The sequence below is a fragment of the Paramormyrops kingsleyae genome, chromosome 3 (assembly GCF_048594095.1).
Source record: "Paramormyrops kingsleyae isolate MSU_618 chromosome 3, PKINGS_0.4, whole genome shotgun sequence".
In the NCBI taxonomy this organism is placed as follows: Eukaryota; Metazoa; Chordata; class Actinopteri; order Osteoglossiformes; family Mormyridae; genus Paramormyrops; species Paramormyrops kingsleyae.
The window spans coordinates 41611911-41628119 of NC_132799.1; the positions used below are offsets into that span (position 1 = coordinate 41611911).

Sequence of the window (16209 nt, forward strand, 5' to 3'; positions counted from 1 at the left end):
AAGAGTTATGAGCAACTTCTTGAAGTACAATAATTTTTTTTCACTGTACTCAAAAAAACTGGAACTAAAACTCTGTGTTCACCAAGTATGAGCTCATTCTAGGCTCGCCAACTATGTATACATCTGCTGTTACTCTCCAGGTTTCTGATCGAGTTTTGGTTATTGTAATCCTCCAATCCTGTCTAGCCTTCCCCCCTCATGCAGTAAATGAAAATGTGGGTTTTAGGCTACTATTTGACCAAGCTTATTGACTGGTTCCTCCAGCTGAATGCTGTGTTTGTTCATGGGCAGAAGGAGAGCAAACCACATGCTATCAAGTTCAATATCGGCGCAGTTCAATGGGAGTTGCGGTTTCTGTAAACATACCCACACTCTCGTCATCAATGGCCAGGTCCCCCCTTTCCCCCCACAAATATGCAATACTGCAAAAACAATCACTGGGGGTGGGCTAAGTTCCAAATGGATGCCTGCTAGTTTAACCTTCGCCTTACTGTCTTTTTCTGTGATTGTGTATATATTGTATTTTTAAATGAATTTATAACAGACAATTACAACCTCTGGTACATATGCTTCTTGGAATGGGCCTTTTTAATTTGTGTTTTTTTTTTTTTTCCAAGATAACCCTTTTTAGTTTGGTATTCTAAAGTATACCTGCTGATATGTCATGCTCAAAATATTTTCCTTCATAAGACCAAAGCCACAGTCACTATAGTAGTCTGTATAGTTAACAAGAGTGGGACAGTCACACTGATACATGACTGGAAGTCCAAGTTCAAATCCTGCTAGCTGTGGAGAAATGCAGTGGCAATGTACACTTTTGTATATCTAATCTATAACATGAAGACAATATTTCCATCACCCTAATGCTAATTCATGCCGTTATCACATTCAATTACTAAAGTGAAAGCAACACATTGATGCTAATTGTGTTCTGTAACAGTTCATGCCAAATTCCACAAAATCTTTAGTAGTACAACATGTTGTAACGGTGAGAAAGCATTCACTTGCTAAAGCAAACAGACTGCAGAATAATAAACTGATGTATTAAAATTCTTAGAAGGTAAATGTAAATACCTTCTGGTTATGTTCTTAGTAGTCTGCAAGCACACACTATGAACATCTTACTCACATCCTTAGCACATATTTAATTCCGTCTGTCAACACTACTCTAAATGCAGGTAGCCTTACACCAATTACTGACTCTGTGTTAATGACTTAACATCCATCCATCCATTCATCCATCCATAAAACACTTATCCAATAAGGCTCATAATTCTACTGAGCTGTTTGGAAGACAATTGTATGAAAGCAGCTGTGAATTGGATAAATGCACATATAATGTGTTTGATGGCATATGTGAGTTACCTTTTGCAGGGTTCACGGATATCCCTGACTTGTAGAGCATCTCCTCAGTTTGCCATTCATGGTTCCTCAGCATGGTCTTTACGCCGTAGAGGACCAGTAGACTGGCACTGCAGTACAACACAAGAGCCTTGGAGAGCCTGCCCCTGAGTCTGATGTAGAGGGAGCGCATGGCCACCGTCACCAGCAGGCAGAAGCCCATGCTGGGGATGTAGAGGACTCGCTCCGCTATCACGAAGCCCACGTAGAAGAACAGGTTGGTGGCAGGGAGAAAGGGGATGGCTAAGAGGCTCAGGGAGAATGCCACTATATTCTCCGAGCCAGGCAGAAAATGGTACTGGTGACTACCGGTACCATTGGTGGTATTTTTCAGGGACGCTGAGACAACATCTGAGTGACAGTCGTGCCCATTGGCGTTGGGCTTCCCGTTGGCAACATGGGCCCTCCCACCAGCCTCCACTAGACCCCGGAGTCCGGTCCATGCAAGGAAAAGCAGCATGGTGTAGAAGGCCAAGGTGTGCAGGTTCCTCAAATCCACAGTGTTCTCCAGAAGGGGCACAGCATCCATGGACCAATCAAAGCTTAGCATGTTCGGGCATAGGAGGAGCCACACATTGGCTGCTGGCAGGTAGAGAAAGGTGAGGGTCCTGGCCAACAGGCTGGGTGAGTCAGCAGCAGGGTTGTCGGAGTTGGAGAAGCTGGGAGGTTTGTTGCCCATCCAGTAGAGACGAGCCCCCAGCAACAGAGCTCCCCACGCAGCCAGAAAGCCCACCCGACCCAGCAGGTATGTGCTTTTCCTCTGTGGCAGAAACACACACAGGAGGCAAAGTCTCAACACATACAGAAAACATGATAATTCATACCAAATGTTAATCTGGGGGAAGTTTCAAACCAAACGCAGAAATGTAAGATTATTTCCAGCCAGGACCTCATTCCTAAGGAACAATGCAGGAGTGCCGTGTTTGTGAGTGATGGGATACGCTTAAGTGTTTCTGCAATGCCTTTGAAGTTCACCTCCATGCTCAATTTAGCTGGCTTTGGCCTAGATCTGTGCTGCTGATTTTGATCAATGTGACAACAGCTGCCAGTCATAATGCAATTCCCTCACCCGAGACATAGAAACGGGGACGTTACACTATGCCACATATGTACTGTATCAGCTCCCATAAAGCACCAAATGGAACTAATGAATCCTCTAACTAATACACCATATAAAACACTAAAGTTTTATTTCAAGTTCCACTTTGGCCAATGAGCCACTCACTTTCATTACAGGAAGACCCTTAAGCAATAATAGTTGCAACTTAATGGCATATTTGTGCCTCTTTAACCTGCACAGTGGAGTGTGACACACACCTCACCTACCACCACATTGGGTGGTATGTACAAGCTCATCCATCATTTTTCAAACTAGATATAACACTGTCCCAACATAGAAGTTATGATGTATTTACAGGCTGTTGAAATGTCTTTCTGCACATCTACGATCATACTTAAGCCATCCTGTTCTGGCACCAAGTTGGTGGAATGAACTCCCCCTAGATTCAATACCTGAATTAGCACTTCTGGCATTATACTTTCTAGCATTCCTTTAAAAAAAAAAAAAAAAAAAAAAAAGGCACTTTTCCAACAGAGTATTAGATCGATGGTATTCATAGCCTTGGTTTTATTGAGCTAGTATCGGGAAAAATTCATTGTGGAGTCTTAAAGCACTTATGTAAGTCGCTCTGGCTAAGGGCGTCTGCCAAATGATGTAAATGTAAATCCACCCTCTCTTACCTATCCCAGTGGGACAAAGGAGGATTAGCGGAACCGTCAGTGTTTATTCTGCTGTCTCTGATGGAGTTTTACAGTTTCCTTTTCTCACAGCATATTTAAACACAAAACAAATCAGGCATGCATCTGGTGACCTGACTGTTAAGAGGGCCCAGTAAAGTAATGACGTCAGAGCTGTAAGAGGGGCCGACCATGATGATGCGACACGCAGTGTGTACTAGATCTGATTATGCAGGTCAAGATGAAGTTTAACTTACTTTACATATGTAACTTGATAGCTAAACTCAAGAGGGAAGGGAAAACAACAACAATCAGTATAACTAATACAATAATGTACAGTCCCTTAAAAAAACAGCAAGCAATAAAATGGTTGATTCTACAAGTGATTCAAAAACAAAGACATACAAACAGATAGTTACTCCAATAGTTCATCGGTTGCAAAAAAAACCACAAGGTTACCCTTTCACTCAAAAGATAAAATGTCACCTGGTATCACTGTCCTCATGGGAGCCTAAGTGAAAAAAACAACATATAATAATAATGCACCCATTTTGTAACAGGTCATCCTGTCAGAAAACAAGTGGTATAGCCTGGCGTCCAATAATAATAGCAATAACAACAACTTGAAGTGAAACAACAAGGTGGCCTCAATCTGCAGTGGGCTAGGAGGACAAGTGCCTCAGAAATGGTACAAACTCATGTCTGAAACTGTTGTCAACATAGGTGACACAACCATCACGTGGGACAGGGAAGTACTGACCAATTGAACCATTTCAGCAAATCACCCAGATTTAGTGGTCAACTTCAAAGATGAGAAGCAATGACTGTTGATCAGGCCAATTTCTGCACATTTCTTATCCTGGAACACAGTGGGAAAGCTGAAAGGTGCCCTGTGAGTAAAAAAGTGAACATCCAGCGACAAAATGCAAATAGTCTGACCTCTAATGACCTCTTTTGTCTCCTATTTGCACATACATAAAAAAAGCATGGAGGACAGATCAAAGTAGGTCAGTGAGAGTGGGCTGTTCATAAATAAGTCTGGCTCCCCAAAGAGTAAAGGTTAATTCCAGACATTTATCACTGGCCCTCATTAAGATGAATGAAGGGTGGAGAGGGCATGTAAAGGCAGCCATATGGAATCTTCCAGAAGCTTACAATGAAGAATGATGAACAGAGGACAGGAACCATCATCACTATCATCGTCACATATGAGACACAGTGTACCACTTGGACCAGAGCTTGCCATCAGAGAAAACCTCAAACAGACAGTGCAATACCATAGATAGATGGTCCCATTTACATCAATGTCTGAGGATAGTCTACACACTACACTGAAGCATATCCGACTTGGGAAACTCAAGACTGCTACAGCAGGGTCTCTCTGGTGAAAGGAACCAGTTAGCTAAACTGTTGATCAGGTCTGTAAATGTTGTTCTACAGTATCTGCTGTGAATCTTCAGCTTGGCTGTATGGAACACTCGAAAAAAGAGGGTTGCTTATCCTCAATCCGAACACTTGAGCTGACTGTTTTTCTTTTGAAAACCACAGCCATCCCCAGTGACTCAGATATGAAGGGTCTGAAGGTTCTTGGGGTGTTCAGCTGCATTAATGAATGGACACTGAGGTACATAAAAAAACACAAAACTTCTGAAGAGCCTGGTAGAATAGCCTTTAATTCTGCTCCAAACTATGAAGGGTTATACGGGAGCCAGACTGCCATTGGATATCCTTTCATAGATGTTTGTATTCAGCTCAGTTTACTGAAGTTATGAAACATGAAACCTATAGGCTTACAGCTGTGTGACATTTCCTCTAATACTGACAGCTGGCTTGATTAAGAGGGGAGGACTTGTGCATGGTAATGTCACACTGTGTGTGTGCTCTAGATAGACCATTTTTTCGGTCCCCAGAAGGGGAATTAAATTTTTTTAAATGCAGTGTGTCTGCAGTGTGTGTGTGTGTGTATGTGTGTGTGCGTGCATGAATTATGTTTATATTACACTGTGGGGAGCAAATATCCCTCAAAGTGTAATAAAAAATTATGTTGATGTGGTGGGGACCATTTTCATGTCCCTACAATGATCTATGAAATGCAATCAAAAAAACAAAAATGCCATAAGTCTCGAATTAGTTTGCTTACTTATAGTTAAGGTTTGGGCAGGATCGAGGATATGCTTGGAATGTTGGGGCTAGAGTTTTCCCCAGAGAAATGAACAATTACAAATGTGTGTGTGTGTGTGTATGTGTGTGATACACTAGTAGTTAAAAGTTTTTGTACACTACATGCTTATTAACCATTCTCCCATTTATTTAATAAACTGCAGATTTTTCATTAAAGCATAGGAAAGTTCAGTAAACAACTATAAATGAAAATATAAGTCAAATAAAACATATTTCCTTTATAACATGAAAGGATTATGTAACAGTGCATGTCTGATATCCAGTTAACTGGTTGTGTGGTGATGGAAGTCAAATTTTAGGATGTCCTTTAACTTTAAATGCACTAGTTAACTTTCATCCCATTAAAACAGAGTAATATTTGATGTCCCTTCTAGAAAGAATGCCTCAATTTTTCTCTGCTGTTATAACTGCTATAGGAGGTTACCTTGATGAATCCAAGATATGACATTTTCTTGCTAATAAAGGTACTGAAATGGTGAACATACTAAATTTATTCATTAGCAAAGAATATTGCGTGTATTTTTAGTAAATGTTAAGTGAGTAACATGCAAATACAGAAAAAATTTGGTGTATACAAAAACTTTTGACTGGTAATGTATGTAGACAGAAGTACTGTATGGGGATTAACATGTGCCACTTTCTTAGCATAATTTCACATTAACATGTGGCACCCTTCTTGTGTGTGCAATCGAATATGGAGGTTAGTGTGTAGAGCTTTGTTCATGTGTATTCCAGCATATAGTGCAAGTGAGGTTAAATTCCTAACTCGTTACCACACCACAGTGGGGTTAAGGGTGTTTCATACTTCTCATGAATATACTGTACGTATGCGTACATGGAATTGTCTGTAGTTCTCCGGTCAAGCTGCATATTTTGCACATACACCCAACGTGTTGTATTTATATTTTTATTAATAATAATTTTTATTAATAATAAAAATATTAATTATTCTGATATTCCCTGCATATCAGAATACCATAGTAGTGGTACCATAGTAGTGACATTTGTGTCCGTTTCTCTGTGTTTTAGAAATTCAGAGAGCCAGTTCACAGGGTTGCCAATTTTGGTCAGCTGGCTGGTGTGAGATTTTCAATTTGAGACAAGTCTATATTCCCATACACAGGCATTTACATGTATGTAACAGTTTTATTACCTTGTAAATAGTCTGTAGGGTTGACCTATCCCAACATTCGTCGGTAATTATTGTGGACCATAGCTGATCAGTCGTGCGCTGTGAGTCCAGAGTTGTGTGTACACCGCTGCGCGGACACAAATTTGAAGTGCAGCAGGCGTTCGCCCGTGGTGCACAATGATGCCAAGCGTGCCATAAACATATACATTCGCTAGCACGCGTGCAAAGATGTATAAACCAGCCTTTAGGCTACAATATGTAGCAATATTGTCTGAAGACCAAGTCAAGAGGCAATCAGTGACAGCAAAAAACCTATAAATCACCTCAAAGTTGAAGCTGAAACATTGGTTTCATGATCAGTCTGCCCTACAACATCATTCCTAAACACACAAAGGTGTCATGTGACTATATAAGAGCTGTTAATTTTTAACATCACTCTTTGTTCAGACAGTAGGGTCAGCCTAGGTACACTGTTGCCTCCCATTGCGTGACAGAGAAGATCAGAAGAAGCCTCGGCATTGGCATACAATGTGTACTTTAGGGGAGAAGATGAAAGCAAACAGAAACTGTATGCTGTTCAGCAGCAAATCACCAGGGTACTTAGTGATGAAGCAATTTATTTAGCCCCCTACTGCTGCTGAAGGCCATCCTTACAGAAATTACCTTCTGAACTTCGCCTGACCCTGCGCATGGGTCGGTTTGAAAAGCTACACCTCACCAGGCCCAGAAGTGAACATCCATCTCAGGATAGATGTCCTGGACCGGTATGCATAAAACTTCCTAAGAATGGTCATACACTTGGACTTAAGAGTTAAAAAAATCTTAGCAAAAAATAGGACCTAAGAGCATTGTATAAAGCTGCTAAAAGTAACTTTCAGCAAAGCCTAAGCCCAATTCCTAAGTGCTGACGGAGCTAGCATTTAAGGGTCGTGAAATGAGGACTACAAATTAAATCCCGCCCCAAATACTAAGTTCAACCAATAGAGGAGCTGCACGGTGAATATATTAGTACATAAGAACATAAGAACATAAGAAATTTACAAACGAGAGGAGGCCATTCGGCCCATCAAGCTCGTTTGGGGAGAACTTAGCTAATAGCTCAGAGTTGTTAAAATCTTATCTAGCTCTGATTTAAAGGAACCCATGGTTTTAGCTTCCACTACAATAGCAGGAAGACTATTCCATACTCTGACTACACGCTGTGTAAATTTATTCATTAGCAAAGAATATTGCGTGTATTTTTAGTAACATTAAACCGTTAAGGTAGAGCTTTATACAACATACCTTTCTGTGATCGTACCTTTAATTTGTTGCACGAAAATCTACCTAGCACATCACCAATCAATTTCCACTAATAGATGCACATGTTGTATAAATTATGGGTCAAACGCAAAACTCATAGCAAGACATTGGATTATAAAAGAAAACCAACTGGACGACAAACAAAACGGTTCTTTTGGCACAGTTGGTGCAACCTCTCCCTGTCACAAGCCACTGTCCCTCATTGCTTGAAATCTGCAACTATAGTACCAGTCCCCAAGTCCTCCTCCATCAGTGACCTCAATGACTACAGACCCATTGCATTGACACCCGTGGTTGCGAAGTGCTTTGAGAAGCTGGTCCTAAAGCACATAAAGGACTGCCTCCCCCCCAGCTTCGACCCCCACCAGTTTGCATATAAGGCAAACAGGTCCACTGATGATGCAATCTCCACTGCCCTTCACTCTGCTCTGCATCACCTAGAGAATCCTAGGACTTCAGTAAGGATGCTCTTCATTGATTTTAGCTCAGCCTTTAATACCATCATCCCAGACATCCTTATAGCCAAGCTGGTTAACCTGGACTTCCCCCCCGCTACATGTGCATGGATCAAAAACTTCCTTACTGACCGGACACAATCTGTCAAGGTTGGTTACTGGAGATCATCCACCCTGTCACTCAGCACTGGCTCACCACAGGGATGTGTGCTGAGCCCTCTCCTGTATACCATCTACACCAGTGACTGCACTCCCACGCATCCCTGCAACACCATTATCAAATTCGCAGATGACACCACTCTGGTTGGGCTCATCACTAACGATGACGACACCGCCTACAGAGATGAGGTCCAGCGCCTGACAGAATGGTGTGACTACAACAACCTAACCCTCAACACCAGGAAAACCAAGGAGTTGGTCATGGACTTCCGGAAGACAAAAGCTGATCCCCCCCCCTCTCTATAAAAGGTGACTATGTGGAGAGGGTGTCCTCCTTCAAGTTTCTCGGGACCCACATCTCCGAGGATCTGTCTTGGACTACAAACACTACCGCCCTAGTGAAGAAAGCCCAGCAACGCCTCTATTTCCTGAGGGTTCTGAAATGGAACAGGCTGCAGACCAATCTGCTGGTGTCCTTCTATCGAGCCACAATCGAGAGTGTGCTGGCACATGCCATCTCCGTGTGGTACGCTGGCTGTACAGCTGCCGATAAGAAGAGACTCCAGGGGGTCACTAGAACAGCAGAGAAGGTGATTGGCTGTCCACTCCCCTCCCTGGACTCCATTGCTAGCTCTAGGTGTCTCTCCAGAGCAAGGGCGATCATAAAAGACCACCTCCATCCTAACAACCACCTATTCAACATACTGCCCTCTGGAAAAAGGTTCAGATCCATCCACTATGGCTCTGTGCAATATCTTGGCAAATGTGCAATTACCAACCTACCCAATAGTGTCACTTATCGATGACAAAAGCCCTTCCCCCTTATTTATTATATTTATGACACCCTTGCATATACCCCCCAATGTCTCTTGTACCTATACATTGTATATACTGTGTTTCTTATTGTTATATCTTGTACTGACACTTTCTTTCTTGCATCTTTGTGGTCTTGCTAGCTAATCTCGTTGTCCAGGCAACTGTACAATGACAATAAAAAAGTCTTGAGTCTTGAGTCTAAATGGAAGGAGGTAGTGCGAGGAAAGTTTGGCCCAGCTGTTACAAGCACGGACAAAAAAAGCTTAGGAGGCTCGGACAAGGCGTTCAGCAGAGGAATGTGAAAAAAGGTGGTATAATGTTTTATTGACATCGCGAAAGGAAATCACAGTTTATAAAGCAAGTATGCAAGCTACAGGTTTGTGTCATTACTGATATATTGCTCTTATGACCCTCACTATAATAGATGATGATGATAATAATAATAATAATAATTATTATTATTATATTTTTCCAGTTGCCAAAAACGTAGTGTCATTATCACCTTCAGTTCAACTGTAAGTGCATTTTTAGGTGATGTAGGAGATTGTATCCGGTTCCTAATTAGGTTGGTAACAAAAAGAATGCCCTCATGATCGAGCCTGTACCTTTTTATCAATTCATTATTGTCGTACGTTCGCAGGACGTCCTTTCCTTGACGGAAAGTGCGCGGTCTCCGTCTGGGTGCGCGTAGTGCAGCTGCCATCATTCAACTCCTAACTGGCTTAGGAGTCCTCTCCAGCTCTCTTAAATAATTTAGGAGCTGAGACCAAGTCTTAACACTTAAGAATGTTTATGCATGCCACTTATTCTTAAGTCTGGGAGTAGGAACAAAATCACGTCACTCTTAGAATTGTGACGCATTTAAGAGTGAAATTTTACTCTGAGAAGTTTTATGCATACCGGCCCTGGTGTCCAGGAGGAGCACCCTTCAGGAGAGGAGCAGGACAGCCCACCTTCCTTAGACTGAGATCAAGGGACACTCCACTTCCAGGTTACCAATGGCAACGTCAGGTTTACATATACTTACTTCTACAGTGTTGGTACTAGGCCTAGCCTCACTAGGCAGTACACATTAGTCTTTTTGAGGTTATGGGACGTTTGCTGGCCTAGCCTCACAAGGAGGTAGATGTTAACCCATACCTGCCAACATTTAGGTTTCAAAATATACGGGAGGATAAGTAGACTAAGAAAGAAAGAAAGAAACAAGCAAACAAATCCAGATATGTAAATAAATAAGGAATCAGACATTTTTTGGTGGTATGCCGTCCTGCCGTGACAATTTAACACCAGCTAGCTAATTCATTCAACTGGCCTGTCGGCCTGCACAGAGAGCAGTTGCACACACCTCTTGAATTGGGTTGTGGGTTGCAGTGACAGATGGGTTGAAATTGTATGTAGTGTGTGGATTATATGACTAGATTGTGTTTCATAGATTATCTGGCAACTCTGGTAATGTCAGACAAACATAAAAAAATATGGATCCATGTATGTTGATTATTCATAATAAAATTTGAGGGCCATGCAAATTTGGAGTTTCCTGGGACAAACAACAAAATGGGAGGGTGCCTGGAAGATGGTCTTGAAATATGGGAGAAACTTGGGAAGAACAGGATTGTTGGTACGTATATGTCTTACGGGATGTTTGCCTCATTAGGCCTGACATGTCGGCCTCTCTGAGTTTATGAGATATTTACTGGTATTGTTAAACTGTTCCCACCTACTACTAACTCCTACAATTGCTGTTATCTGAGAGTAAAGCAAATTGAATGGCTCTTAGTTAGCAGATGCACATACAGAACTCCTTACCCTTCAGGGGATCTTTAAACCCCACTCCTACAGACCCCTGCCACTCTAATATGGTCAATGAAAGTTTTGTCCCCTTTTGTCTCTGACCCAGTCTATCTCAAAATAAGTGGTTTTGCACAACCTGGTAGGAGGCAAGGGGCGTTTTTGTAATACTGTCTCCATCAGGTTACAAATGAAACTATTCAGTTTTCATGAGGTAGGCATGTAAAGAAAATATCCTTGGAGATAAAATGCAAAGCAGACCAATTAATTGACTCTTTTACATTCAGAGATCATTATTCTGGACACGTATAGAGAGAACAGGGAAAAAGAGCAGCAGAAAAAATAAAATGCTGTACTGCTATCCATTCTGGAGGGAAACATGGCGCCATTGACAATGGAAAAAATAAAAGAAACATACACAGTTGACAGAATTTGGAGAGGTGAGGTGAATCTTATCTCATCTCCAGGTCTCTTTGCAAAACCCTTCTCTATACCGGGAATATTTCCATCATGAAGCCATTTAAATCATCTTTGCAGTGTTACTGTTCAGTCCCCCATCAAACCAGAAACCCTGACCAACCCGCTGGAATAGGCACCATCCTCCAACTAGACAGGAGAGTCTTGTGAGCTCCACCCAGCAGAGTGAAACCCAGGGCAAGAGTAGAGCCTCAAGTAAGAGTTCCACTCACTCATACACTTTGACAACTAGGCTTCTTTTGAAAACACAAGCATTAAATCACACGATAAACAAGGATACATAAGAACATAAGAAATTTACAAACAAGAGGAGGCCATTTGGCCCATCAAGCTCGTTTGGGGAGAACTTAACTAATAGCTCAGAGTTGTTAAAATTTTACTGTCATCTTGAGAGAGCATCCTGCAGGTCAGACTTCACAGAACCTACCAAGTAGCCCATAAAACTCTAAGGTGATCATAAGCAGCAGAGCAGAACTGAGTTGAACAGAAAATATTTACCTTTTACGGTTCAGAGGCTTCAGAGATTACTGACAGTAATAAGATACCTGAGATACCTACTCTGTGCAGATTTTAGCATATTTGTGTCATCTTGGCTTGGATTTCATTTTAAATGTAATAACTCTTCAGCTAAAGCTACACACTATATGGACTACTCAATCCATAGATTTCACACATTTCATGAAAATGACTTCATAACATACTCTGTCCTCTTTAATAATGAAACTCACCTTCTCATTACCCGCACTCTGTAACCCACCCAGTACATCCCCAGTAAAACTATTGTGTAAATTTCAGCTTTGACTAAAGTAATACAGGCATGCTACCGCTTTTTAAGCTGGAAGCTACTCAAACGCAGAGATAAATAAACTCAGAAAAATGTCACCTATTAACTATATTGAGTAATTTTATATTTAAGGGGTTATGTTACCTGCTGTTTAAGCTACTAACGACAGTATTAAACTGAAATATGGGAACAGAGGTGCATGAAAAGGGATCTGTATATCCAAAACGCCTTTTTACTGGAAATACTCATTAAATAAAACCACAGTAAAAACTATGATCCACAGTACCGGCCAGTTTGCTTCTTTCCCATTCTCTGCTTAAGCACTTTGGAAAAACGGCCCCATCCAGTATGACCATGATCCAAATCTGTTACTACAGTGCAAGACACTTAAGGGGGAAAAGGAATTATTATTATTATATAGATTGACCAGATTCTGAGAAATATGGAAGCAGCTTATCTTTGGGCATAGTCAGTTTACTTCTTATTTAAAGCGGCTAGGTCTGGAAGATCAGCAGCATTAGAGCTGACTTTAGAGGATCAAGCTTAATAGTTCACAATTGTGTTTGGTGTAGAAACGGATACAGGACAGTTGCCAGGACTGAACAGAACAGACCAGAAAACACACAGGTGCTACCACACACTCAAATGTGTCCTGTATTTGCAAATTGCACCTGTTGGCAGGACAGGCACCAGACACCCAGTGAACCAGGAAATTCCAGACGCTACAATGTGGGACTGATGATAGAACATCCATCCATGGCATTCATGAAAAGTCCTCTAAACAGAAACACTGGCTGACCCTCAAGAACCAACTTGGAGGGAGCAAAACTGAGGAGAGTAAGAACCAATGGCTATGAGCTGCTGAACCTCTACCGGGCCAAATGGAGGATAGACGAGCAAAAACTGATGATGTTGGCTGAACACCATTCAGAGCAGAATGTTACAGGAGAGGGGAAAAAAACTAATGAAATACACAGATAATGAAGGCTCGATGATAAAAATGCCAAAGTCTACAGCGAGTGACTGTTATCAATATCTGAGATAAAAGTACACCAAGACGAGGAGGTCAGTTTCAGGTGCTCTGTAAATTCAGAAGCTTGTGTCTGCTCGCAACTGAGATGGAAGGAGCAAATAATGTTTTCATTCAAAGGTGTCAAACTCACCTCGACCTCACGGCAGGTTGCTGTGTGACTTTTTATACTAGTTAACTGACATAAAGTTTCAGAGTGTAGCAGTGGAGGAATTATACAGGAGAAAATGAGTCTCTCTTGAAGGGGGTTTATTGTAATACTGTTGTCTATGTGTATGACATGTAATCAGGGGTCAAATCATAATTAGAGAGGAGGGGGAGCCCTGTCTGGTACATATAAAAATATATATTAAAAAGTTATTTTTATTTGATATGATTATTGTGCATATTGTATGGTTAAATACTACTTGAATTTTTTTCAACATACCATATAAGTGGAACTTTAAAATGCATCAGAATAGCTTAACACTCCACATAATATTGGTGCATATTGATATCTATTGAAAATGCATTATTCATGGATGGTACTAAACATATTACATATGTAAGAACAAAAGAAATTTACAAACGAGAGGAAGCCATTCGGCCCATCAAGCTCGTTTGGGGAGAACTTAGCTAATAGCTCAGAGTTGTTAAAATCTTATCTAGCTCTGATTTAAAGGAACCCATGGTTTTAGCTTCCACTACAATAGCAGGAAGACTATTCCATACTCTGACTACACGCTGTGTAAAGAAGTGCTTCCTCAAATTTGTTTTAAAATGTTCTCCCGCTAATTTCCACTTATGGCCACGAGTTCTAGTATTTAGACTAATATTGAAATAGTCATTTGGCTGAACAGCATCCAGACCTGTTAGAATCTTATAGACCTGAATCATATCCCCCCTTAGTCTCCTTTGCTCAAGGCTGAACAGATTCAGTTCCGTTAACCTCTCCTCGTAAGACATTCCTCTAAGACCAGGAATCATTCTCGTAGCTCTTCGTTGCACCTTTTCTAAGGCAGCAATGTCCTTCTTGAGGTATGGTGACCAAACCTGCACACAGTATTCTAGGTGGGGTCTTACCAAGGAATTATATAAGTGTAACATCACCTTCCTTGACTTAAACTCCACACATCTAGAGATATAACCCAACATTCTGTTCGCCTTTTTTATTGCTTCCCCACATTGGCGAGAGTGGGACATGGAAGCATCAACATACATACCGAGATCTTTCTCGTAATCAGCTACCTTTATTTCAGTGGAACCCATAAAATATCTGTACTGTATATTTCTGCTCCCTGCATGGATTACCTTACATTTATCTGTGTTAAATTTCATCTGCCAAGTATCAGCCCATTCGCTAATTAAATCCAGATCCCGTTGAAGCCTCTTTGCTGCTAGATTAGTATCTGCTACCCCGCCCACCTTAGTGTCGTCTGCAAATTTAACCAGTTTACTGTATGTATTCGTGTCAATATCATTAATGTAAATTAGGAACAATAGTGGTCCTAAAATTGAACCCTGCGGTACCCCACTATAAACGGAGGCCCACTGTGACATAGTGCCTCTAATAACTACTCGCTGCTTCCTATCAGTTAGCCAGTTTTTGATCCAAGCTGCCACAGTTCCTAAAATTCCTGCAGCTTTAAGCTTTAACAAGAGCCGTTTGTGGGGGACAACATCAAAGGCTTTCTGGAAATCTAAGTAAATCACATCACAGGCCTTTTTGTGATCAATTTCACTTACACAAACCGGGCAATTCAGATTCACACTGTGCAGCCAGGATGACCTATCTGCCTTTAGACTGTGCAAGATAGACTGCCAGTACACAGGGGGACATACAGATGTCACAGGCACACACAAGTTTGTGTGTGTGTGAGCATGTGAATCTAAGTATGTGAGTGTGTGTTTGTGTGTTGTAGGCATGTGAATGTGTGAGTACCTGTGTTAGTCACTCTGCAGCCCTTCTCTGGCACCTTCCCCTGGAAATCCATTAATATAGCATCCCAGTAATCACAGAGAGAACCACTCGTCGTAAAAAGGCATCTAAGTAACCACCCCCCCACCCAATTCCCTATGGCTTTGTCTGCCAAAGGTGAAATAGCTTTTGTTCATCACTCTGGTCTCCCCGTAGATTAATGATCATGAAGAATGATGTCCTCATAGCCTCTGAGTTTGGTGTGCAGCCATGGCTTCAGCTAGTCCTGTATCACCCTACCAATCCGTGCATGCTTGTGTGCAGCCAGTACTGGTGAACGTGCTCAGGGCCAGGCAAATAATCCTGGTCAACATGCTCATGGCTGGCCACGTGATGCTAGTGAATGTGCTCATGGCTGGTCATGTGATGTTTTTAAAAGTGCTTCTGGGCAGTTGCATGATGCTGGATGGCAGCTGCCTCCCTGCTGCATTGATTAATCATAATCTGAAAGCCTTGTGTCAGCTCCATGCATCTTTGCCGTAAATTACGCCGTTAAAGGCCAGTCGATTATGCAGACATTCATTTATTTAGGAAGGATTTACGATCTCAGTCATTTATGACCCCAGAATAGCATTGACTTGTCTTGTTTTTGTTTTCAGAATCTGTCGTTCTTTGAAAATCTCCAGTGGCTTTATAAAAATGAGCTCTCTTGGCGTTATCTTTCATACAGTTAATCGCGATTATGTTCAGATTATCCATATAATACAGTGTCATTGGCCATGTTCTGACAGCTGCTGCTTCTGTGCCTCCCTTGGTAATACTTTAATGGTATTCACATATATTATGACTGGCTTTTCTGGTCTAATCAGTTTATGGGGAAATGTGTGTTTTACGATCTCATTTTCTGCCTGAGGAATCACTGAAGTCACATAAACTCCTGGCCCAGAGAGCGTGATTCTTTATAATATGACCTGCTGGTCATTGTTCAGTAATAGTGTGCAGTTTATGCTCATTGGTGAGACTTTGGAACATCCCACTGGCCTCATGAAC

The 16209-nt window shown here is 41.5% G+C and overlaps 1 protein-coding gene across 4 annotated transcripts in view; it reads right to left on the minus strand.

Moving 5' to 3' along the window:
- Positions 1-16209, minus strand: part of LOC111843359 (protein O-mannosyl-transferase TMTC2-like) — a 220805-nt gene that overhangs the window by 107625 nt on the left and 96971 nt on the right. For all 4 annotated transcript variants that reach the window (XM_072710313.1, XM_072710312.1, XM_072710315.1 and 1 more), the window contains one exon: positions 1366-2161. In XM_072710313.1, the coding sequence (XP_072566414.1) occupies positions 1366-2161 (796 nt within the window). The remainder of the gene's footprint in view (positions 1-1365; positions 2162-16209) is intronic.